Source organism: Saccharomycodes ludwigii, chromosome II (assembly GCF_020623625.1).
Source record: "Saccharomycodes ludwigii strain NBRC 1722 chromosome II, whole genome shotgun sequence".
Lineage (NCBI taxonomy): Eukaryota > Fungi > Ascomycota > Saccharomycetes > Saccharomycodales > Saccharomycodaceae > Saccharomycodes > Saccharomycodes ludwigii.
In genome coordinates this window covers 892,750-918,354 of record NC_060201.1, presented here as the reverse complement: position 1 = coordinate 918,354, position 25,605 = coordinate 892,750, and the positions used below count along the sequence as shown (strand labels likewise).

Genomic DNA, 25,605 nt, shown 5'->3' with positions numbered 1-25,605 from the left:
TTATGTTTTTTTTCTCTTTTAGCAAAAAAAAAAAAAAAAAAAAAAAAAAAAAAAAAGGCAATAATTAATAATTCACTTTTACTCACAAAACTGCAGCAAGATTAAATAATATTTGACATAATTCCAAAAACTACAAGTTTAAATAAACACTTTGTTGTGATAATAAAAAAAAAAACTAAGAACGGAAAAGTTAGCAATTTCAAATTTATTTTCTAATGGGTGCTTTAATATCATTGCCAATAACTGCCACAACTACTTTTGTATCATCCTTTCTAGGATCGACTATTTCAAACTTATTTCATTCAATATTTGCTTCCAACATTTTGGGAGCAAGGTTAATATATGCTCTATTATTAATATTAAATTCGGTAGTTTCATGGGTATCCATGTCAACAAACCATTCCATTTTATACCCCTCAAAAACTTGTCAAGGTTTAGAATGTGGTGTTTTTTCAGTTTATAGATTAAATTTTTCATTAGGTTTATTGCATTTAATTTTATTTTTGGTCCTGCTCATTCCAGGAAATGGCAACAGTGGTGGCAGTGGTGGAGCATCATTTTACAAAATGAAATTACAAAACTCTTTATGGTCATTAAAAATAATTATTTGGGGTTTCACATTGTTTAGTTCATTTAAATGGATGAATAATGACTTTTTCATTTCTTTTGCAAAATATATTAGTATTCCCAGTGGGACTCTGTTTAATTTGATTGGATTGGTGCTACTCGTAGATTTTGCTTACGAGTTTGCAGAGGTTTGTTTATCCAATATCGAAAAAGATGATGAAACAAGTTCATTCTGGAAGAAATTGTTGGTTTGCGGTACAGCATCGATGTATGTGTCTACCTTGATTATGACGGTTGCCATTTTTGTTGTTTTCAATGGGGAAGATTGTAATATGAATAAAACGGCATCAATTATAAATGTAATTTTGAATATCTTGGTTTCTGTAATTTCTGTTATGCCCAAGGTCCAGGAATATAATTCTAAGTGTGGATTGGCTCAAAGTGCAATAGTTAGTTTATATTGTACTTATTTAACACTAAGTGCAATGGTTAGTGAGCCGGATGATAAAAGATGTAACCCATTAATCAGATCGGCCGGTACCAGAAGAGCCAGTGTTATTTTGGGCGCAATTTTTACTTTTGTTGCAATTGCATACACTACTACCAGAGTAGCAGCTACATCGATGTTTACAGCTGGTAACTCTCATAATTCAGGTATTTATTTAGGTGGTGATGATAATGATTTGTTATATTCTGCTAATGAGCGTAATGAATTGAGGGTTCAGGCTTTAAGGGATGCAGTTGCTGAAGGTTCGCTACCTGAAAGTGTATTACATGATATGGAAGTGGGAAACACTGAAGAACAAAATAACTCTGTTGGTGAAAATGGATCATCTTATGACTATTGTTTATTCCATGTGATATTTTTTTTGGCTACTCAATGGATATCCATATTGTTAACTGTTAACGTTCAACAAAATGATAATGGTGATTTCATTCCCGTGGGCAGAACATATTTTTATTCTTGGGTTAAAATAATAAGTGCTTGGGTCTGTTATGGTCTATATATATGGAGCATGATTGCGCCAATGTTAATGCCAGATAGATTTGATTATGATTCTGATTAATAAGAAAGTTACCAACAAATATATATTAAGAAAATAAACCGTGGATCTTCATTTCTGTGGTAAGTATATATATACTTCCCTGCGTTTATGTGAAAAATCTAGTTAATGTTTATATACATATATATACATATATATATATATAATGGTAAATAAAAATAAGCTTCACGGATTTGGAATAACATAATAAATCATAAAAAAAATTTTTTTTTTTTTTTTTTTTTTTTTTTTTTAATTCTCTGGGTCGGTAATACCTTTTTCTCCAATAATATAAGTGCATTCCCTTTCAGGCATATCAGGGGAGTCTTGCAACTTAGCGACACGTTCATCACCACGACCTTTTCTCAATAAAATTCTTGTGGAACTTGCGTGCGCCAATACGTGGCCACCAACTGGTTTACGGCCATCTGCTGAAGCAAAAAGAGCACTGGCGCCAGGATCTGATTGAACTTGGTTGGTCATAAAAACTGCAACATTGTATTCTTCAGAAATTCTATTTAATCTGGATAAAAGTTGGTTTAACTTTTGTTGTCTTTCATTTAGTTCACCTCTACCTAAATAATCAACCCTGAACAAGGCCATAATAGAGTCGACCACAATTAATTTATAATCACCAGAACCCAAGATTTCGCCCAATTGTTCTATCAATTCCATTTGGTGCTCACTATTTAAAGCTCTTGCATAAGTGACATTGTCCAAACAGGCTTCTGGATCTAATTCAAATCTACTAGCGATTTGTTGGATTCTTTCAGGCCTAAAAGTACCTTCCGTATCAATAAAAACAACTTTCCCCTCTGCACCACCCATATCCTTAGGTAATTGAGTGGTGACACACAATGTGTGTGACATTTGTGTTTTGCCGCAACGGAACTCTCCAAATACTTCAGTAATGCTCATTGTCATGATGCCGCCACCTAATATCGAGTCTAAATTTTTTGAACCGGTAGAAATACTAAAAACATTTTCTCTATGTGAAGCTTGTAAAGAGGCAGGAATAAAGCCAACTTTGATAATCTTATTTGCAGCTTCTTTAATTTTTTCAACTTTAACTTCACTTAAACCTTTGATCTTGATCATATTCCTTCTAGTTGTGGATAAAACTGATTGAACAGAATAAATACCACCACTTTTCAATTTAGATAAATCTGAAACATTGATACCATAATTTTGTAGTTCATCAATTGTAATTATACCTGTTGTGGTTGTTTCTGACATTTCTTTTTGCCTGTGACCTTTTTTTTTTTTTCTTTTTTTTCTTTTTTTTAATTGTTAATTGTTTTATTTCTTAAGAAAAAAAAAGAAAAAAAATACCATAAAGAAGATATGTTAATTTTATATCTGTCTAAACTGAAAGGATGAAAGTTTAAAACAAGAAATTTAAATATATATGCTAAAATTTAGATTTTTAAATTAGCCGCCGAGTTTAACAAATGACAGTAATTCGCCACTTCATTTTTTTTTTTTTTTTTAATGTATATTTTTTTAATATTTAAATAGATATATAATTTACACTAGAGGAAAAAAAAAATAAAAAAGAAAAAAAGAAAAAGGATATAAACAAAAGTCTTTTTTTTTTTTCAAGCCATCATATTTTCATCATAGCTGACCATGTTTACTAATTTCTTTTTCATTGGCAAAGTTTCTCTAATCTTGATACCAAATCTTTCATCCTTACTTAATTCTGCTAGTTGGAACACACCTTGTACAATATTATTGGTGGTATCCAACTGGTACTGTGAATGGATCCAACTAGGTTGACAAGTTCTGCTACCACCAGTTAATCTAATTAAACAAGATTCTTCTTCGCTTAATGCAACTGTACAACATTCTCTGGCAACAGGTAAAGTCAAACAACTTCTATCTTTTAGCAATGATTTTAATTTAATACCAGGTATATTTAATTGTGGTAGCGGTACTTCAAAGCCCGGTAAAGTAGGATTAACAGCATCAAAGCCCTTAGACCCAGTTGGATTAGCAGAGCTTAAAATCAATTTCCATGGAATAAACTTACATATTTGTATTGGTTTTGTAGTAGCCAAGAAATTATTGACAATTTCAGACATACCCAAACGTAAGCTTTTTAAGTCTTGAATAATATTGGCCTCATTACCAGTATTGTCTTCCTTGGTGAAAAAAGGGGATAAGTAAGTTAGTTTAACTGGGTAAACGCCCCCTAACTTATCCAATTTGTTTAAGACTTGTCTAGAAGTTTTCAGTTTCAAATTGTGTTGTTGAGTATAATCGCGAACATACTGAGTTGGTCTGGCAACTAAAGTTCTACCAGAGGTGGTGGTACCATTGAAATTTTCAACTTGTTCTAAAGTGACTAGACCTAAGCCCTCAGTTCCTGCCAATGAGGCTACTTTCAAATCAATTAAATAAACTTCACCGGGTGCAACAACAAAGTCATCAGTTGGAACTGCAGAGTTGTCATCGATAGATCTTGCTGCATTAGATTTTAAAAGCAATTCATTGCTGTTATTTTTATTAATCTCTTGTAAAATTCGAGCCTCCTGGTTGGCTTCGTACCATACGCATCCTTTAAACTCTCTTTCAGCAACAACACCTTCATTTTGACCAGCTAAAAATCTTCTAATACGACGGATTTTAGATCCTGGTACAATGGAGCAATTGTACATAGAAACAATAGTATCGACTATGGTTCTTATTAAACTGCCAGTGACTTTGGTGTGATGCAAAGTTGAAGGTAATTTTTCTGGATGTAATGCACAACCTAACAAAGTCACTAAAGACTCTGTAGCAATATGAGCAGCAGCAATTGCATCTGCTTTTCCACCCAACAATGGGCCCTGAGGTTTTATATTTTCTTGTTCTATAGTTGTTGGTGAGATAACAATAGTATGAGAGACCTGGGATGTATAGCCGTCTATATGACAGCCTACAGTTAATTTGACTATATCTCCATATTGCAAAATATCTTCAACGCACCTTTTTATACCATTGGATTTAAAATTTTCGGTATATAACTTATTTTTATTAGTCAAGAAAACTGGATCATCTAATTCTGGACTCCAGCCATTAGTTAATTCATCAACATCGATAGTAGTTGGGTGAGAAATTCCTCTTTCGTTAACTTTATTTTTATAAAAGCTTTCCAATGTTTGATTTATAAAACTATCTGTTAAAAAACACAATTGAGAAATAGTTAAAGGAGTATCAGTTTTTTTATAGTGGTATGAGTCATTGATTAAATTAATTAAATATCTTAAAGCAGTTTGAGTAATTTGACCCGCAGTTCTATATTTATCCAAGGTAGATTCAACTAACACGTTTTTATCTTTTAATAATATTTGTGTATCTTCATGAGAGATAGCTAAAGCCATTTTGAAAAAAAAAAGTTATATGTATGAGTGTATTTGTGGATGTTGATGGATGAGATGTATATAATTAAAAGGGTATTTTTATGAGGTAGTTTAATGTCAGGAAAGTAAATAAAAGGAAAGTAAAGGAAAAAAAGATTAATCTAAGGACATCATTGAAAAGGTGAATAATTTTAATTTGGATGTCGTTTTTTTTTTTTTTCTTTTCTTTTTTTTTTTTTTTTTTTTGAAAAAAAGAAATTTAAGCAAAACTTATGGGAAAAAAAAAAAGAAACGAAAAAGAAACGAAAAAGAAAAAAGAAAAAAGAAAAAAGAAGAGTTTTTTTTTGATAAAATATGTTCTCGGTATTAATAGGTTCTCGGACATTGATATTAAATTTTAATTAGATGATAAAACAATATTAAAAATACACAAAAGGAAAACGACGGTTAGAACGAGTAGAGGAAATCAAATAATTATTCTTATTATAAATATTTTTAATAGCCTTTAATTTTCCGGTTAAAAAACAAAAGAGAAAATTAATAAAAAGGACATTGAAATCCGGTTAATTATTATTATTATTTTAGAAGGCGGTAAGAAGAAAGAAATATGGTTTATAATAAGCATCTGTACACCACATAGTATTTTCTGGTGTAATCCGTGTGGAGAAAGAGAGAGAGCGGTAAAAGACGAAACCGACGCGGACAACTCTGTTACGTGTTTTGTGTTTTTATTTCTTATCTATCACAAAGAAAACAAAAAGTTGGAATTCCCCAGATAACCCCGTACATTCCAATGCAATTTTTCTTTAAGCGCTCTCGTTTTAATTTCCGTCTTTTTTTGGTTTTTGGTTTTATAAAAATAGTCTTAAATCCAATTAGCTTTTTAACCCAGGCTAAACTTTTTTTTTTTTTTTTTTTTTTTTTTTTCTTTTCTTTCTTTTTTTCCCCTCAACGCACGCTTTTTCCCCCCCCCCCCTCCAAAAAAAAATTTAAACATTTCTTAACTTTCTAAACGAAACCAAAATATCATATTTAAATCAATCTTTAATCATTCATAAATTCCAATTATTAATTTTTCTTTTTTTTTTTTTGTATATATAATATACTTTCACTTTTACCTTTACCTTTTTCTCAACGTCTACAAATAATTCAACAATTATATTCAAATACCTTACCTTAAAAAAAAAAATAATACCATCAACAATAATAAAATAAGCAAGAAAAATGTTGTCTGCTGTTCGTAAGCAATTGTTTTCCAAATCATCAACAGCAACACTTCCATTTATTGCTGCTCGTCGTTTTCTAAACACCACCAAATTAACATCTGCTACAGCTGCTGCCCCACAAGAAGCCAAAGCTAACGATGCTCAAGAAAATGATTTAATCAAAATTTCCCTAAGTGACACTTCCTTTGAAGGTTACTTATTGGAAAATTTACCAGATTTATCCTACACCACTACTAAATCCAGTTTGTTACAAATGTACAAGGATATGATCATTATCAGAAGAATGGAAATGGCCTGTGATGCATTGTACAAAGCAAAGAAAATTAGAGGTTTCTGTCATTTGTCTGTTGGCCAAGAAGCAATTGCTGTTGGTATCGAAAATGCTATAAGTAAGCAAGATACCATTATTACATCCTATAGATGTCATGGTTTCACTTACATGAGAGGTGCTTCCGTTCAAGCTGTCCTAGCTGAGCTAATGGGTAGAAGAACTGGTGTCTCTTTTGGTAAAGGTGGTAGTATGCATTTGTATGCCCCAAACTTCTTTGGTGGTAATGGTATTGTTGGTGCTCAAGTTCCATTAGGTACCGGTTTGGCTTTTGCTCATAAATATAAGAGCGAAGATGCTTGTTCTTTCACCTTGTATGGTGATGGTGCCTCTAACCAAGGCCAGGTTTTTGAAAGTTTCAATATGGCCAAATTGTGGAATTTACCTGTCATTTACTGTTGTGAAAATAATAAATATGGTATGGGTACTTCTGCCGCCAGATCTTCTGCTATGACTGAGTATTATAAGCGTGGTCAATATATTCCAGGTTTAAAAGTAAATGGTATGGATATTTTGGCTGTTTACCAAGCCTCTAAATTTGCTAAGGATTGGGCTGTTTCTGGTAATGGTCCATTAGTTTTGGAATATGAAACTTATAGATATGGTGGTCATTCCATGTCAGACCCTGGTACCACTTATAGAACCAGGGAAGAAATTCAACATATGAGATCTAAGAATGATCCAATTGCTGGTTTGAAAATGAAGTTGCTAGACTTAGGTATTGCTACTGAAGATGAAATTAAAGCTTACGACAAATCTGCCAGAAAATATGTTGATGAACAAGTCGAATTGGCTGATGCTGCTCCAGCTCCAGAGGCCAAAATGAGTATTTTGTTTGAAGATGTTTACGTCAAAGGTACTGAAACTCCAACCTTAAGAGGTAGATTAAGAGAAGATACTTGGGATTTCAAAAAGAATGGTTTTGCATTTAGAGATTAAATGAAAAATCCAAAAGAAAAAAAGTAAATTTTTTTTCCTTTTTTCTTTCTTTTCCCTTTCTTTTTTTTCTCCTTTATATATATAACCAGAGCGGGGCTTTAAATTTGGTTATCATGCTGTTATATTAATATTGTTTTGATTTTAACATTAATAATTCAAAATTTTTTCACATTTTCCTTTTCCTTTTCCTTTTCCTTCTGTCTTTTTTTTTTTTTTTTTTTGTTTTTTTTTGAGTATTAAGTGACTTAAATTTAGGTTTTATTTGAGGAAAGAAGTTCCAAAAAGAGTAGAGTCTTTTTTTTTTCTTTTTGGTTAATAAGATGAAAACAGGACAGCATCAATTATCAATTTAATAAAGAAATGGGTTTTCCAAAATTATTAATAACAATCATTTCTCTCTCTCCCGATTTGTTTATTAATTGGTTAATTGATGTTTATTATATTGTTTTTTTTTTTTTCTTTTTTGTTTTGATGGTTGTTTTGTTTTAATTGTTAACCCCTTTACCAAAAAAATTTAACGAGTCATTTCCCTAACAAACTCACATTTTCAAATATTATTCTGTATTTGCTAACTTATATTTTACGATTTCTCTCTCCATCAAATCGGTATCTGCTTATATTTTTTTTTCACTTGATAATATTTGTTACTATAAGTTGGCAAATTAGTTTATGAATATTATTTTGCAGGGGGTTTTTATTTGTTTTGTCTTTTAGAATTTATTATTGAAAGTAAATTCATTTGTATCTTCCCAATTTACATACAACACTTTTTTATTTAAATACATATATAGATTATCATCGTTAGTTTTTATTGCACATCCAATATATTTATTTACCTTTATTATTATCATATATATATATATATATATATATATTCATGAAGATATGATACAAGTGAGCTGTCTTATTGTATTATATGAGAAGTGTAGGATCACACAATTTGATTGAGTGGTATTATTCTTGGAAATGCCGCTATATGTCCTTTAGATTTGGAGTTAAGAGAATATGAAATCTGCGTGTTTTCTCAGTATTGCTATAAAATAGGTTTAATATCATGCAGAGAAAAACATACACTTTATTTTTATAGCTGATTATTTAAAAATGGCTGTGATAAATTACTTCGTAAAAGGTGATGTTATATCCATTTTTATGATCACGTGATAGACCCCATTACCGATGCTGTTGGTCCACAATCTTTGAAGCAATTCGCTGTGTGTGGTAAATGTCGATGTCACTGTCATTAATTAAAAAAAAAAAAAAAAAAAAAAAAAAAAATAAACTCAACCTCAAAAAAAAAAAAAAAAAAAAAAAAAAAATCTAATATGGCAATTTGAAACTCATTGTAGTTTCTATATAATTCTTACTAATATATATACATATATATATATATATATATATATTTCTATTTTATTTATCTTATTTATTTCATTTTGTTTAAAGATATTAATATGTAATAAACATATGTGTGTCATTTACAACTATTAAATTTTACATTATTTTTACCATAATTTTAAGATATTTGATAGTCTCTTCAATTTTAAAAAAACAAATATTTTTTTTTACATCTTAAAAATAATCTAAGATCAAACATGGAATTTGATTCAACAACATCTTTTACCAAAAACTCATTACCTTTATCTTCCACAAATTCCTTCCTCAATAACGAAAAAAAGTGGGTATCCAAGAATTTTAAGTTTACCAAAACTCATAAAGATACCTATACTGTAACTTACAAAAAATTTGCAGCCGCTAATCCTCCTTCAATGTCAAAAACAATTTCAAAAGTTGAACCGATACACTCCTTTCCAATTAGATTAATTCCTAATCCAAACCCTGTAAATAAATTGTTTTTATCACCAAGTAAAGAAAATTTTAATGTTAAACCACCATTTTCAACTATCAAATCCCCATTACTGAAAAATTATGACCCAAAAATATTGGATAATATTACAGCTCATAATAGCAATGTAAATTCAAATAATGAAAACTTTTTATCGTCTTCATTCATACAACAAAATATACCCTCTAAAAACAACAATAGTAATAATAATTTATCCCAAAAAAATAAACATGATACACTTTTAGAGTGTTTCACCCCCTCAGAAATACCATCTTCTGTGAATCCTCCAAACTTAAAAAAAATCAATAACACAGATGAAAATTATAACGGTAATTTGCCGGTTAAAAAAAAGAATAGCAAAAAAAAATTGTTAAATGAAAAATGCTGTCTTTGTACTGAAACAGTTATGAATAAAATATGCAATGAAAAAATTATAACTTTGGAATGCGATCATGTAGTACACGAAGAATGTTTATATTTATTTATGGAAATGAAAAATGCGGAAAACACCAACAATGATATTAATCCAGATAAACTTTTTCCTGAATGTTTGCTTTGTTGCCAAACGTGTGTTCCACTCGATGGATTACTAAAAGATTCTATAATATTTAGTTTCTTAATGAAGGATAAAATGAATACAAAGCAGCCAACATCTCCGAAAACAGATAACCCCCCAGAAAATTATCCCGCCCAACAAAATATGCCTTTAACCCATATACCTAATAAGGATAACCACAGGATATGCAGACCAGAAATAGCTAAAGTTCTTTCACCAGCATCTTCGATAAGAGATCACAACAAGCATTGTAATAGTATTAAAAATGGTGGCTCCATAAAAAATAAACCGGTAAGCAAAATTTTCCACAAAAATACCCATTCTACAGATATAATTCCTTCGGTTGTTACATCTTCGGTGAGCAAAAATATACCTGACACTTTGTCATATAACCATGAAGGCTCTGATGCGGATGAAGATGAGTTTGAAGACTTACAAATTAATAGAACAACACTAACTAGTAATAATAAAGCAAATAGAAATAATTCGATAACAACTTTAAATCAAGAAAAGGAACCCAAAGTGTTGATATCTTTGGCATTTTTAAGATCATACTTCATCCAACAACTCTTGGCGAATTTTAAAGATGAATTAGAAGCTTGGATCATTGATTTGCACTATGGTTTACTAAGAATTGTTGATATTTTAAATTTTAGCGAGGATGGAAAAACATATAATAAATGCTATTGTTATTTATTTGAAAATATATTGTTGATAGCATATTTGAAAGAAAACTATCACGCAGAAGATCGATCAAAAATGTTCAGCTCATTCAAACTTATTGAATTAAAACAAAACGCTCTATGTAAAGAAAACACTGCTATCGGAAATAGAAGTATTGATTCAATGAAAGTAAAAAATTTGCGTTACAAAATCGTTATAGACACATTAGAAAGTTCTGTTTTAAAATCAAAAATATTAGTACCGCTTGATTCAAGTTCAAGAATTACACAAACACATACGTTTTATATGACCCAAAATTTAAATAATAACGACAGCAAAATAATAGAAAAATGGATTAGTGCTTTATTGGATTTTAATCTTTTTTTTGATAACTGTTCTTTCACATCAACTTTAAAAATACCAAACGATTATAAATTTGACAATAATAAAAATAACAGCGTCAGAACGGAAATTAAAGAAAGTGCTAGTAACAAAAATAGTGTGGGCATATCAACTTTCGATATTGCTATCACCGATAATAAGCCATTTATTGCGAACAACATCAAGTCCACCGCTGATGTGATTGTAAGAAGAAGAGAAAGTGTATTTTCTAACGGTATACACAGTAATAGCAACAACAATCGTGTCATATCAAAACTGCCACCCGTTGAAAAGGAAGCATTAGATTCCGCAAGCAATTTTGAAGAAACAGAAATAAATACTATAATCACTTTTTATTTAACATTAAAAAAGAGGGAACCCACAGAATTGATTATAGTTTTACAGTTGGATTCTGAAAAAAAAATCACACAAATTCAAAACAATAATCTTATCAACGCAATAAAAGCATTAAATACATATCCAAAATTGAAAAAATTGCATCTATGTTGTATTAGCGAGGATTTAAAAATATTGTGTTTTGGATCGACAACTCATGTTCTATCACAAATGAGTTCTGGGCTAAACTTTAAACAGTTTAGAGGCGCAACATTTACACCAGAGGACCTATTCTATAAAATTTACCCACACGGTGCATCAAACGATTTTTTAAATGATGTTGGTTTAGTAGTTATTTCTAATTCCTCCATGAATGAGTCTAAATCCTGTTTATTTATGAATTACAATATATTTGGATCCAATCCAACACAGTTTGAGAATTTTAGTGGGATCAAGATTCATGTTGGATTTTTAAATGTGGATTATTCTAACAAAATCTCGGAATTGTTGGAAATCGATACGTGGAATGACTTATTAGAGGTTATCAGTTTTACTTTTAATATCAAATTCGGTGAGGATTCAGAAGAAGTCGTTGACACCCACATGCATTTACAATCACCAGAAAAATCGTTTCACAATGTAATCATAGATAATTACAGTAACAATGGAGACCAGGCCGTTAAGACAGATGTCTTAACAAATAATCTTGGCCATAATTCCTTAGAGAATAGTCTTTATGTATATGGTGGAGGAAACTCACCAAGATGGACTTTACTAATTAATGAGGTGAGTAAAGCTTTAGACGAGTCAATTAATTTTCAAACAGATATTAAGACTGTACATAAGCAGAACCCTGAAATTATGTATGAATATTTGTGAAATATGACCTGTTTAATATTAGGAGTTGCTTGTCCACTACCATATATCTATATACCTATATATAAGAGTTTAAAAATTTTTTTTTTTTTTTTTTTTTTTTTTTTTTCCCCGACAAAAAAAATGACCTTTTAATGTAATCCCTCCAAAACAACGTGAAGATCGGATATCCATAAATCTCTTTCTTGCCTAGATCTTGCCATGAAAACCATAACCCTACCAGTGACTCCTAACCTACTCACTAAGTTAATTTTTTTCCTCTCACCTTTTTTCCCCTTTTCTCCACTATACTTTTCCCTGTCCATAACAACTGGATCACACTTTGCATCAGTAGTGTCTTGAAATAAATTTGTCAACAATAAATAGTCACTTACATCTACAGAATTGTCTGTAGTGTTACAAGTATCATTGATATCTTGATAACGAGTAGAATTCTGACTATTTGAAAAGATATTATTCGTAAATTCCTCCTCGGTTGTTTTCAAAGTGGATTCGTTTGGCAACGAAGAATATTTGGCCAATATTCTTTTGGATTTAAACCATAAACTAAAGCATCTAGAAATCTCATTCTCTCCTGACTGCCAACCATCATTATAAACACGAGGCAACGCATGGTTACCTGGGTTTAGCGTATCAAATTCTTTATCTCTCTTTAATAAATCTAAATTAGTAGATTGACCAGAGTAAACATAGCAATCTTCGATTGGAATAGTTAAATAATGTCTATAGTCTGCAGTATTATAGGCTTTACCAGTACATCCTCTAATAAAGCACGTGAACAACATCAAAAATCCCGGAACTAAAACCACGTAATACTTATTGAAAGTAGTATGTATATGTGATTTCTGGTACAATATCCCGCTTCTAATTAGGGGTCGCAGCATAGAATAAGTAGTTATGTTATAATTGATGTCATCACATTTAGCCCTTTCGGTTATCCATTTGGGTGTGTTTCTAGCATATATATTTGCTTCATTGTTTTCGGTAATGTTTAGGGCTTTTAAATTGGTTATTTTCACATCCCACATTCCTTTAAGTTCCTGTGTTTTCTTGGCTTTCCAATATGTAGCCAATCTTTTTAATGAATTGACCCATTCATTACATATAAACTCAGTTGGAGCTAAAAATCGAATAAAAGTATTGTCCTCCATAGTTATTGTAAACAAACAATTATAAATTTCCCCTAAAGATATATCTTTCCCCCACAATGCTTCGTTGGATTTCTTCAAAAACTCTGCATAAAATTCTGATCCAATGCCCTTAAGTACATATTTTTCAACCGACTTGACTAACGTTAGGTTTATAAGGCCCTCCGCCTTTATAATTTGTTGGACTCTCCTCGAAGCACAATTAAATGCATATTCGTCCTTAATCATAAACTCTTTCAAAGTTAAGTTCTCATCAAGCCATTCGATTTGACTTTGTAGATTGATTGGGAACGGAGTATGGCTATAGATTTGAGGTAACTTCTCCAAAATTGGGAAGTCTTTTTTATTAACAGATGAAGTTAGATAATCAACATCCGAAACACTTTCGGGTATAACGGGCAAAGCTTTAAAAGAAGATGTAAAAAATAGTAATTCATTATTGGTGTAAAAGTAATTAAATTTTAAATAATTACTTCTAAAGACACGACTTGTTGTTTTCCCGTATCTGTCTGTCAATCTTGAAAGAAACCCCTCTATAGGCTCAGGTTCACTTAACTTTATTACTCTGTGGTCTCGTTTCTCCTCGTCGATTGGAAGCTCTATTGTTCTTGGATAATGGAGATATTTTCTAAATTCCAAAGTATGTGTTAAATTTAAAATTAAACTCCCTTGTAAAACGTCCAGTTGGTCACCAACATTCCATTCTAATCTATCATACTGTTTCCATGCAAATCCCAGCAACGAGTCCATTTTATCACAAAACCCTGTAACGGCTTCTTTATTCCCTGTTTCCAATAAAATTTTTCTGAGCAAAATTTCTACATATCTGATTATAGGTAATTGTAAAACCTTATAGCCCCTATCTACTTTTAAAACTTTCAAATATTTATTTTCTGATTCACTTTTAATTTTGAACAGGTATTGTACTTTATAGGGGATATTCAATCGTAATTCCATTTGTAACTTTGGTATGTTTATTTTAAAAGATTCAGTTAAAGAGTTTAACCCGATAAATTCCCTTAAAAATGTCAACCACCTATTGGAAGATAACATTGACGTGCATTTCAAAATATAAATTTGAAAAGAACAGTCCTGATCTGTGTTAGGTTCGTCATGAGACACATGCCCATAATATATATGTCGGGGTTTGGCTATATAAATGGATTTATCTAAAATATTGTAAAATCCAACGGAGCAATTAGAATCCAAGGTGAAGTCAAGTTTCTTACACGAGTTGTACCTAGAACGGTTTCCAAAATGTTTTGTAATTCTGTTTCGAGATTTCTTTCCGGCCCCTGTTTCGTTCAATAGTATTTTAGGTATAATTCTATTGTCATAAAACTGTAAAAATAATGGAGCATAAACATTATTTGTTGAACGAGCAGTAACGATATATTCTTTCCAGCGTTCCTTGACTCTAGTTTCAACAGACTCATTGTTACAAAAAGACAAGGTTTCGTTGTTTGGTTCGTCTAACGGTTCCTTAACCATAACCAACATCTTTTCCAATTTAATTATTTCACCTTCTTTAAAATTTTCCATAAATTTTTCAGCGATTGTAAGCTGTGTAGCAGCAGGTTGAAGTTCACCTAAATAATTTGGAGATTTTATTTTATTTATATAATGTTTTGTTGTGGAAATGGTGTTTAATATCAAAGATCTTTGTGTTCCTAAAGTTTGGCTATACTTGGTAGAACTTAATGTTTTGTTTCTGTGCAGCGTTCCATGATCACTTTTTTGCCTTAAATTTGTTACCTGTATTGAGTGTAACTTTTGTCCACTTATAGGATTGGGTTCTAGTGTTTTAATTCTAGAAATATGTGGAGATAGAGAAGCAATTAATTTTCGGTCAAATGTTGTATAATTGTGAGAGCCAACAGAAAGTACTTCATCCATTTCGGTGGTCGAAATACAATTTTGATTTGTGAAATTAAAAGCTGGATTTTCTTTTCTTTCGTGGTTGTTGATTGCTTCTTCTTTTTCTAATGACCCTGTGGATGATACTATTATATTAGGCGCCTTTTTTTCACGAGATGTATAATTGGTTAATACAGGATCTGAAATAGAATTTTCAGTGACATTAATCGTTGAAGTATCATCATTATTAATCTGGCTATGGTTGCTAGTATTAATCGTATTGTTAGAATTAGTAGCAGTGATGTTATTATTGACAGTATTAATATTTTTCCTCAATGCTGAATCCTCATCTAAGCTCATTGTCCTAGATAATACATTGTGATGGTTATCATGCTTGTTTCTATTCAATACGGCCACTGTCTTGCTCTTATTTTTACTATTTAAAAAATGGGATGAGTGAACTTTTTTGTCACCAAGATTTTGAGCGTTTGAAGCAAAATTCGTATCGTAACCCAAATTTCTAGTAAAATCATCATTTATTTGGTCCTCATAAGCTGTGACATAATTTTCATCAGTCCACCTACTTAAGTGTCTTCTTAAATTGGTAAAAAATATCTTTGATATGTTGTCTGTAAAGGCGTTCTTAGGATGATATAGTAACCATGATCTAGGAACACCTCCTAGTAAGCAAGTTGTCGAATTCAATGAAATTTCAGTTGGAGATGCATATTTCAATCTGAATGCAGTGAACGACTTTCTAGGTATTTCCAAAATTTTGATATTATGGGGATAATTCTTTTCATGGTTAAAGGTGTTTGATTGATCGTCTGATATTAAAATAAATGGATCTGATAAGATTTTTTTATAATAATTGACATATTTTTCGTCATCAAGCGCAATTTCCTGAATTTTTTCAAGATCCACCATGTGTTTTTTTTTTTTATTTTTTTTTTTTTACTGTCTGGATATTGTCTATCTTGGTGTCATTTCGTCTTGATAATTGTTATAGCAAATTAAGATCAGTTAATTAAGAGTAAATTGGTTGATGGTCTTCTATTAAACTGATTATGTAACAAACATCTTTAGAGCAATTTTTTTTTTTTTTTTTTTGTTTTTTGTGTTAATAATATTTTGCCGCCCAAAAAAAATATATACCACATAGGAAAGATTATTGCTTTATTGCGGCTATGCAGTACATTTTACAGCGTAAATTGTTTATTTTTTTGCTGTTTGGCAATGCAGGGAAAATGAAAAATGGAAATCACGTTTATAAATCATAATCTTTCGTGTAAGGTGATGTTATTTTCCTTTTTTTTTTTTTTTTACTAAAATAATTTGTTGTTTGTATTGTTACCCGGAGTCAACCTGTTTGTTTTACTGAGATATTTTGTATTAGGTTATTTACTATTATAAAGATTTACGTTCTAGTTTGTGATTGGGGTGTTTGATCACATACAGATGTGGTACTATATTTATTACGATTGTTCGACTTAAATATATATATTAGTATATCTGTTATTGGTTTTCTCTATATGACCTGAACCAATAGTTACATAAGGATAATGAATTACTTGACAAAATAATGTCTTATTGTGAAAGGTTGGAAACTAATCCTCTATATTCTTTTCATCCTATCAAACACGTGTTGGTGTAATGTTATATTATTTGTTTTCACAAAGTTTTGTATTTAATCGAAGATTTTTATACATTGTTATGGTTGACAATCTCTATAATACTTTTATTATGTCATGCGCTCGGTGCTATATGTATAATAGTCTATAGATGTTTTTCATATTATTGATATTAATGACATGCTGTCACTTGCAAACTGGTCTTGCTGCGAGTTTGTCTTTTACACTATAGAACTATGTCTTGATATTCTCCCCCCTCCTCCTAATAAAAACTGGTTCCAAGATAAAACAAAGTTTTTTAATAATTTTCAATCTTTGTAAAGCACAAGAATATTGATTATCATTTCTTCTTAACTAAATTACTTTTTTCCAAGTTGATATTTTCAACTTGATCACTAATTATCATCGATAAAGGAAACACATTCATATTGAAACTATTGGTGCACCGTCCTTGTTTTTAAAAAAAAAATAAAAAATAGTTTACTTATGCGTATTATCAAATAGCAGAGATAACGTACATTACCACCGTATATTTCAAACACATAGGGTTTCAAGTGTTGGTATATGTATATATAAGCTATATATTGTTAATTATATTTGGCTTGTTCTCGTAGTCTTTTACTTTTTAAATCTCGTAAACAGTTAGTATAAGCTTACCAAAAAGAAAAAAAAAACAAGACAAAAAGTGAAAAATAATCATTCTCTATAACAAAATACAAATAGAAAAACAGGAGTTCGTCAATACCACATCTGGTTCTTATATTGTTTGAACATTATAACAATGTATTATCTTAAAACAACAATTTGATAAGTAAAGTTGGTATAGGCGACTGGAAGTAATTTGCGTTTGTCTCCATAGTATATTTTAACTTAATATTTGAAAAAATAACAATTTCAAGGGAAGTAACATGATCTCTTTGGATTAAAAATGACAAGCAATGTGGAAATTGGAAATCAAATAATAAAAATAACTAAAATACCAGATACGATTCTGAAGAATAATAAAGATATATTATTCGTAAAATGACATTCACTAGAATTTTGGATTTATTCTAGGTTAGAAATTTTATAAAAATCAATAATAATACTACCTCAGTCACTTGTTGCATGTTACTTTAAATTTTTATTAAACCTAGATATGTATCATACAGTAATACACTCACCTTACCAATTAACCTTTCATTTAATCTACGGTTTTCCCTTTTTTCTTTTTTTTTTACCGGTTAGGACATAAAATATTACAACTTGATCATAATTATACTTCATTATCAAAGTATAGTAAGAATGAAAAGAAAAAAAAAAGCATTAGTAATCTTAATATAAAATAATAAACTCGTAATTAAAAAAAAAAAAAAAAAAAAAAAAAATTATAGATTATAAATTATAGAAAAAAAACATAGAAACAAATAGGAAATATTTTAAAAAATAAAATAACAAAAAAAGAAAAAAAAAAAAAGAAAAATAAAATTATAACTAAAAATAAATGAATATATATATATATATATATATATATAAGGATGGGGAAAGAAAGAAGCAAGGCTGTTCAAACCTCACTTATTTTCCCTTCTTATTTTTGTTTCCACCCTGTCCCTTTAATTTTTAATTTGATCTACTTTATTCTGTTTTTCCTTATATTTATTTTTTTTGATGAGTTCTGACATATCCCTGTATAGTAATGGTTGATAATGAAGGGAAGATGGGTAATAATAATTAATAATAATAGCAGTTAAATATATATATATATATATATATTCATATTTATATTAGTAGTAAACTAGTGTTGCTCAGTTGGTTCGGCAGCAGCAGTATTGTTTTCTGTTGCAGTGCCTTCGGCAGCAGCACTTGGTTCGCCAGCGGCAGCAGCAGCAACAGCAGCAGGTGGTTGTTGTTGTTGCTGTTGCTGTTGTTGGTGAGAGGATTCAGTTTCAGTCATATCAGAGGTCCACAAGGTTAAATTATCACGTAACAATTGCATGATCAAAGTACTATCCTTATAAGACTCTTCAGATAATGTATCTAATTCAGCAATAGCATCGTCAAAGGCTTGTTTAGCCAAATGGCAAGCTTTGTCTGGAGAATTCTGAATTTCATAGTAAAAGACGGAAAAGTTCAAGGCCAAACCTAACCTAATAGGATGGGTTGGTGGCAATTCAGTAGTGGCAATAGCAGAGGCGGCTTTGTAAGCTTCCAAAGAAGAATTTGTGGCCTTCTCTCTTAATTCGCCAGAAGAAAATTCAGCCAGGTAACGATGATAATCACCTTTCATCTTGTAGTAGAAAACTTTAGATTCGCCAGTGGATGCAGTTGGAATTAAATGGGTATCCAAAACAGCCAAAATATCGTCACAAATCTTGGTCAGTTCACTTTCAATCTTAGAACGATAAGTGCGGATTAAGGAAACTTGATGTTCAGATTTTTCTTTGGCCTCTTCTTTTTGTTCGATAGAAGAAACAATTCTCCAGGAAGCACGGCGAGCACCAATAACATTTTTATAAGCAACAGATAATAAGTTACGTTCTTCAACAGATAACTCTTGGCCGGCAGAAGCTACAGCTTTCATATTTTCAACCATTTCTTCATAACGCTCAGCTTGTTCAGCTAACTTAGCTAAATAGACAGAATCTTCACGACTTAGAGACATTTTTGTATGTGTGTATTAATTTATTGATAGACTGGTATATATATATATATATATATTTTTTTTCTTTTTTGGTATCCAGAGAAGAAAAGGCGTAAAACTAGAAGTAACTTAGAAAACTTGTTAAAAAATGGGAGAGAGAAAGGATAAAAAAAAAAAAAAGAGTATATAATAATTATACTTTGTGAGTTGTTTGTCTGATTGGTTAATGAAATTATTCTGAGGTTAAAAAGTTAAAAAGTTGAAAAAAAAAAAAAAAAAAAAAATTTAAAGGATTAGTGAGTTGTTAAGTTGTGATAAAAATCGGATAAGATAATAAAGTAAGTTTTGCAAAGAAAGGAAAGCAAAAGCAGAAACAAAAAAGAAGAAATTGTTAGATGTTTTAAATGTAGAGTGAACTAACAAAGGTTTAAAAGAAAGAAAGAAAGAAAGAAAGAGAAAATAAAAGACGATAATAAGGAGACAAATAAAATAAAATAAAAGAAAAGAAAAGAAAAGAAAAGAAAAAAGAGATTTATCCAAATGTAACGATCATTACTATTATTACTGTTATTTGTACTAAATCAAATAAGAAAATTGTAATAACTTTTGATATTTTTTAAACACAAAAATGAACAAAAAAAATAGAAAGAAAAAAAAAAAAAATTTTCTTTCTATTTTTTTTTGTTCATTCTTCTAAAGCTGCGTAGTTTGTCAAGTTATTTTTCTTGTTGTAGAAAATGTCGTATCATTCAAGAATTAAAGAAGAGAGGGACAGATCGTGTGGCAAATGCAAATTATATTCTTTCTGTAATGACTTGTCCATTTCATCACCCTCATCCTCCCAATGCGGAAATATTGTAAATATTTCTTAGAAAATACTGCAGTAGATCCATTTCCAAAAAAGAAAAAAAAAAAAGGGGGGGGAGGAGGGGGGAACTAAAGGAGCAGGTGGGCGGGGCCAGAAGTCGTGTGTTTTTGCATATTATTTCCATTAGATTTTTTTTTTCTTTTTCTTTTTTAATATCTTTTTATACAAATAAAAACATTCTTATTACCAACCACTAACTGGTAACCGGGTAAACTAATGCTATATATATATATATATATATATATATAATATTTGAAAAGGGGGGAGAGAATGTGATATAAACTCTTAGAGTTATGGTTTTTCTATCCATTAAAAAAAAAAGAAGGGGAGAGGAGGATAAATTTAATGGGAATGAAATAATTAAAAATATTTAAATATTACTTTTCTTTTTAATAAATCATGTATTATTTAAGCCAATTAATTTAGAAAAAAAAAAAGGAAATGTAAACTTTCCCTTTTTGATGTTCCACATCTCCCGTTCCAGCCATCCCCCCGCAAAGAATAAAAAAAAAACTATAATATTTTTAGATAATATTAGAAATTTCTCTTTTGCATCTTACTTCCCATTCCCCCTTATATCTTACGCGCTTCTCCTTTTTTTTTTTTTTTTTTTTTTTTTTTGGTCGTTATAGCCAAGCTTTATTTTCCAGTTGTTACATTTACTTCCCTATTTTCAAGATGCTACATTTACTTCTTTATTTTCCCAGCCACAATTTTTTTTTTTTTTTGGCGCTTTTCTTCTATAGTAGATTTTACATAAGCTTCTTATAAATTAAATCACTTTAGAGCAATAAAAATAAATATTTTCTATTAATGAAATTAAATTATTAAAACATTAGTGATATCTGAGTCGGTAAAGTGGCCTACCACTTTTTTGTTTGTTTGTTATCACGTCTTGAAACAGTAATACATTTTAAGACAGAAATTCTAATTCTACAGCTCAATTATACTAAATTTCCCTTTCTATCATGAAATTAAATCATTCTACTGTTTGAGAAAAAAAGAATTTTAAGAAATCAAATAAAGCGATTTTTCGGAAAATATACTGCCTTTTTCGTTAATCCGGACTTTGCCGCAAAACAGCTGTTTTTTTCACAGTGTGCTATTCTAAACTAGTCTATTATTTTAACCTGTTATTATGCAAAAAGTCCCAAACTTTATACTAAAATAATATAGTATATAATACTGGAAAAAAAAAAGTCTATATATTTTCACTTTTATTTATTCTTTTGACATTTTGTGTTTGTGTACAAATTATTACCAGTATCACGAATACTGGTGTTAGTTCACTCAAAAACTTTAAAAAAAAATTTTTTTTTTTTTTGGAGTGTTAGGTTGGAAGTGATTAAGTGAATTCTTGCTGTGATTGATTATCGATATATGTATCTAAAATTTATTATAAAGTCAAATTTTATTACATTAAACTTTTTACTATTATTATTATTATTATGTTTTTGTTTTTGTTTTTACTCCTGACATCTGAAATCAGGCATTATGGTTTTAATTAACTATTTTGGACATCCTTGCCTTTTACGCGTTCTAAAATTATGAAATCCTTGAAAAAAATAAAAAAAGATTTTTTTTCCTTTCTTTTCTTTTCTTTTCTCTTCTCTTTTCTTTTTTCTTTTTTCTTTTTCCTTTTTTATTTTTTATTTACCTATTATTTTGCATAGCAATAACACGGATAAAAATCGTTAAACTTTCACTATCCAAATAGAATCCCCAAAGCTTATTTGGATAAAATACAAAAACCACATTGTCTAAAGTATTTTATCTGCAAATATGAGTGGTACTAATCACAATGGAAACGATTTTCAATGTTTAACATGCAACTTTATCGGAGTTGCTCAGGATATGATGAAGCATTTATCCACTACGAGACACAGAAAAATCGAATACATTCCATTGAAAGAAGTTTTAAAATGTGATGAGTGTGAAAATGATAACATACATCTATTAAATATCATAGTTTCAAGCAGTGAGGTGGCATTGTTATGTAACAATTGTAAAAGTAACGAATTTACTATCGATGAGTTAAATGATAAATTACAAACAAAGATCTATAGTTTATCCAATGGTAATCTTTTGAAAAATTGGTATTTATACCTAAAATATCAAAATAGTTGTTGTTCTGTGTGTGGGGAAGACAATAAATTGTTATATATTAATTCAGATAATGGCAAAATATTTTGTTCAGAGTGTTGTAAAGATAAAACGTCATCAAAATATATTAGTGAAGAAGATCCAGCCTTTATTTATAAGTTGCTAGGACTTGTAGATCCTTCTTTTAAGAAAACGCAAATGAAGAAAGGAACAAACAAAAAAAGAATGAAAGGAAGAAAGAGAGGTAAATTCAAATCAAAAAATGTTTCTGTTGATGGCATTGATACACAGAAAAAATTATCTTTAATGCAAAGGCTTGATCAAGAAAGAAAAAAAACAAAAAACACTAATAGACTTATTGAAACTGAAAGTACCCTAAGTCTAAGAACGTTTAAAGGTACAAAGGCTAAAAAGGAAAATCTGACCACTCCAACTTTGGGAAAAGGAATGATGCCTGACAAAAAAAGTGGTTTAGAAAATCCAAAAAAGGGTGGAGCTAATCATATTTTCCCCAAAGAAAGGACAAATGGCAAAAAAAATATGGGATCTGGTTCCAACTCTTTTCCTAGACGTACTAATCCATTGCCTAATAATGGTGCTAATGTTAAAGGTCCATCTTTATCGACAAATAAAAATCTAAAAAATAATAAAAAAAGTTCTAAATTTGATTCTAATTCAAATGTGAAAGTTGCATCATTTGATAATAAATTTTCCCATCCTAACAAAAAAGATGGATATTCTAGCTCTTTTTCTATTAAAAATAAGGATTTAGTTCATTCCAACAATAAGAATATAAAGAAGACTAACGATAACAGTAATTATAGTAATAATAACAATAATAATAATAACAATAATAATAATAATAACAATAATAATAATAATAACAATAATAACAACAAAAATAACAAAAATAACAAAGTTATACGGTATCCCAATAGTATCGCTAACAACAAACATGTTTCCGACATAGATAAGCAAGAACAAAAAGCTTGCAATCTAAATCATAACAAATATCTAGAAGAAGGTGAACACTCTCAAAATTATACGAAAGTCTTCAAAGCCGTGATGAATTATAAAAATTTGGAATCGTATTTAAATTATATTTCCTATGCATTATTCTTAGAAGCCAAATTAGAAACTGGATTTTTGGAAAATTTTGATATTTTATGGCCTAAAAATCCTATTGAAGAACCATCGTTTGTTCTCGTCTTTAAATCCAGGAATAATAAAGAATTGGATCAAATTTGGCCAGAGCACTATAAAAAAATGAAGAGATTACCATTTTCTAAGCAACAACCAATAATGTTAACAGCGGTTGACATTAGTAATAAAAATGATTATGAATCTGACAAGAACAAAATTTGGTACGCTTTTGTTAAGGATATTAAAGATGAAAAAGGTCAATTGAAAATTTTATTAGAATGTTTCACATGGTGTATGGAACCTTTGCCGGTTTCTAGGGGCCACAATGCTTTTAAAATTTTACCCTGTGTACCACAATTTGCCAGAATCTTATTTGCAATGTCAAGAATTAAAAATCCCCATTTTATTAAATTATTGTTGGGCAATGAATCATTCAGAAAAATTAGATTTGAAAATAAATTAACTTATACCCAACAAAACTTAAATGATTCTCAAAAAGATGCCGTTCAGTTTGCTTTGAATAATCAAGTTACTGTCTTACAAGGCCCCCCTGGTACCGGGAAAACATCCACAATTGTTGAGATTATACTACAGTTAATTACTGCGATGAAACAAGTTCCAATCTTGGTTGTCGCAGCCTCAAACATTGCTATAGATAATATTGTAGAGAAGTTAATGAATTTGGACAAAAAAATCAACATATTAAGAATTGTTTCCATGTCCAAAGAATCTGATTATGATATGGATCATCCAATAGGTAAAGTTTGTTTGCATAATATAGTGAAGAATAAAATGTCGCCCGACCTCTACCGTATTTGGAAGATGTTTGTTGATCATAATATTAACGGGGAATTTATGCAGCATAGAAAGAAGATGTTTGATGAAAGGGAAAAGATTATTGACTGGTATGTGGGGAGAGCACAAGTTATATTAACCACTAATGTTGCCGCAGGAGGTAAAGAATTACAGGTTTTCAAAGATATTCCATATGTCATTATGGACGAAAGTACTCAGTCCTCAGAGGCCAGTACGTTAATCCCACTTTCTCTACCAGGAATCAAAAGATTTATTTTTGTTGGTGATGATAAGCAATTATCTACTTTTAGTAACGTTCCACAGTTGGAGGTTTCTTTGTTTGAAAGAATCTTGAATAATGGTACCTATGCCAATCCACCGATGTTGAATGTTCAGTTCAGAATGCATCCCAAGATCAGTGAATTTTCCATTGAAAAAATTTATGACCATGCATTGTCGGATGGGGTTACTGAAAAAGATAGACAATACTTGGGCATTAAATATCCATTGTTTTTCTATAATCTATTTAAAGCCCCTGAAGAAGACTATATCAATCCTGTTCATTCAAGTGGGGCTTCGAATATCAGTCGTAGAAACGTTAGAGAGGCAAATGAAGTTGTTAATGTTGTCCTTAAATTGATGAAAGACAAAAATGTTCCTAAAAGCAAAATTGGAGTTATTACACCATATTCAGCACAGCGTGATTTAATTGCTGCACTATTACAAAAAAACAGAGAAGTCAATCCTACCCAAAAAAATATTATACAAGAGTTGGATAAAGAGGACGCATTGGCATCAAGTAACGTTTCATCCGCCTCATCCTTGGGTAGTTCTACTATGAATTTTATTGATAGAATCGTTGTTGCTACTGTCGATGCATTTCAGGGTCATGAAAAAGAGTTTATTATATTTTCTACTGTTAGAAGTAATCCTTCTGGTAAAATTGGGTTTTTGAGTGATAAAAGAAGATTGAATGTTGCTTTGACGCGAGCCAAAAATGGATTGATTATTCTTGGCAATAAACAAACTTTATCAAGAAGCAAAGGTCTATGGCACGATTATATGGAATATATAAGTAAAAAGAATCTAATATTTGCCTCACTCAAAGAATATTGAGGATGATGTATATATATGTATACTAGTAGTAATAGGAATGTGGTATAACAATCCATTGCACCATTAATTCGCAATTAATTCTTTTTTTCTACATAATATTTGATTAGGGAACAAAAATGTTTTCTCGCTTCCTTTTTAAATTAAAGTGGTTATACTCATTCCCTGTCCCTTATTTTTTTTTTTGTTTATTTTTGTTATTTAAGAAATGGAAGTAATCAATATATA

The 25,605-nt window shown here is 30.1% G+C and overlaps 8 protein-coding genes across 8 annotated transcripts; 4 read left to right on the top strand and 4 right to left on the bottom strand.

Annotated features, from left to right (window-relative positions):
• Positions 1-215: 215 nt before the first annotated feature.
• Positions 216-1,634, top strand: TMS1 (Tms1p; the record flags this gene model as incomplete). Its single annotated transcript, XM_046080505.1, has 1 exon — positions 216-1,634. One exon carries the CDS (start codon positions 216-218, stop codon positions 1,632-1,634), a length of 1,419 nt encoding a protein of 472 aa, XP_045935834.1.
• A 228-nt stretch (positions 1,635-1,862) lies between these two features.
• Positions 1,863-2,846, bottom strand: DMC1 (recombinase DMC1; the record flags this gene model as incomplete). The annotated part of the gene is made up of 1 exon (XM_046080504.1): positions 1,863-2,846. One exon carries the CDS (start codon positions 2,844-2,846, stop codon positions 1,863-1,865), a length of 984 nt encoding a protein of 327 aa, XP_045935833.1.
• Positions 2,847-3,208: 362 nt separating this feature from the next.
• Positions 3,209-4,975, bottom strand: ARX1 (putative hydrolase; the record flags this gene model as incomplete). The annotated part of the gene is made up of 1 exon (XM_046080503.1): positions 3,209-4,975. The coding sequence occupies one exon, from the start codon at positions 4,973-4,975 to the stop codon at positions 3,209-3,211; it is 1,767 nt and encodes a 588-aa protein (XP_045935832.1).
• Positions 4,976-6,178: 1,203 nt separating this feature from the next.
• On the top strand, positions 6,179-7,447 carry PDA1 (pyruvate dehydrogenase (acetyl-transferring) subunit E1 alpha; the record flags this gene model as incomplete). The annotated part of the gene is made up of 1 exon (XM_046080502.1): positions 6,179-7,447. The coding sequence occupies one exon, from the start codon at positions 6,179-6,181 to the stop codon at positions 7,445-7,447; it is 1,269 nt and encodes a 422-aa protein (XP_045935831.1).
• A 1,589-nt stretch (positions 7,448-9,036) lies between these two features.
• STE5 (Ste5p) lies at positions 9,037-12,102 on the top strand (the record flags this gene model as incomplete). The annotated part of the gene is made up of 1 exon (XM_046080501.1): positions 9,037-12,102. One exon carries the CDS (start codon positions 9,037-9,039, stop codon positions 12,100-12,102), a length of 3,066 nt encoding a protein of 1,021 aa, XP_045935830.1.
• Positions 12,103-12,230: 128 nt separating this feature from the next.
• SPO71 (Spo71p) lies at positions 12,231-16,031 on the bottom strand (the record flags this gene model as incomplete). Its single annotated transcript, XM_046080500.1, has 1 exon — positions 12,231-16,031. One exon carries the CDS (start codon positions 16,029-16,031, stop codon positions 12,231-12,233), a length of 3,801 nt encoding a protein of 1,266 aa, XP_045935829.1.
• A 2,478-nt stretch (positions 16,032-18,509) lies between these two features.
• SCDLUD_001679 (uncharacterized protein) lies at positions 18,510-19,376 on the bottom strand (the record flags this gene model as incomplete). Its single annotated transcript, XM_046080499.1, has 1 exon — positions 18,510-19,376. One exon carries the CDS (start codon positions 19,374-19,376, stop codon positions 18,510-18,512), a length of 867 nt encoding a protein of 288 aa, XP_045935828.1.
• A 2,629-nt stretch (positions 19,377-22,005) lies between these two features.
• ECM32 (RNA helicase) lies at positions 22,006-25,380 on the top strand (the record flags this gene model as incomplete). The annotated part of the gene is made up of 1 exon (XM_046080498.1): positions 22,006-25,380. The coding sequence occupies one exon, from the start codon at positions 22,006-22,008 to the stop codon at positions 25,378-25,380; it is 3,375 nt and encodes a 1,124-aa protein (XP_045935827.1).
• Between the last annotated feature and the right edge of the window lie 225 nt (positions 25,381-25,605).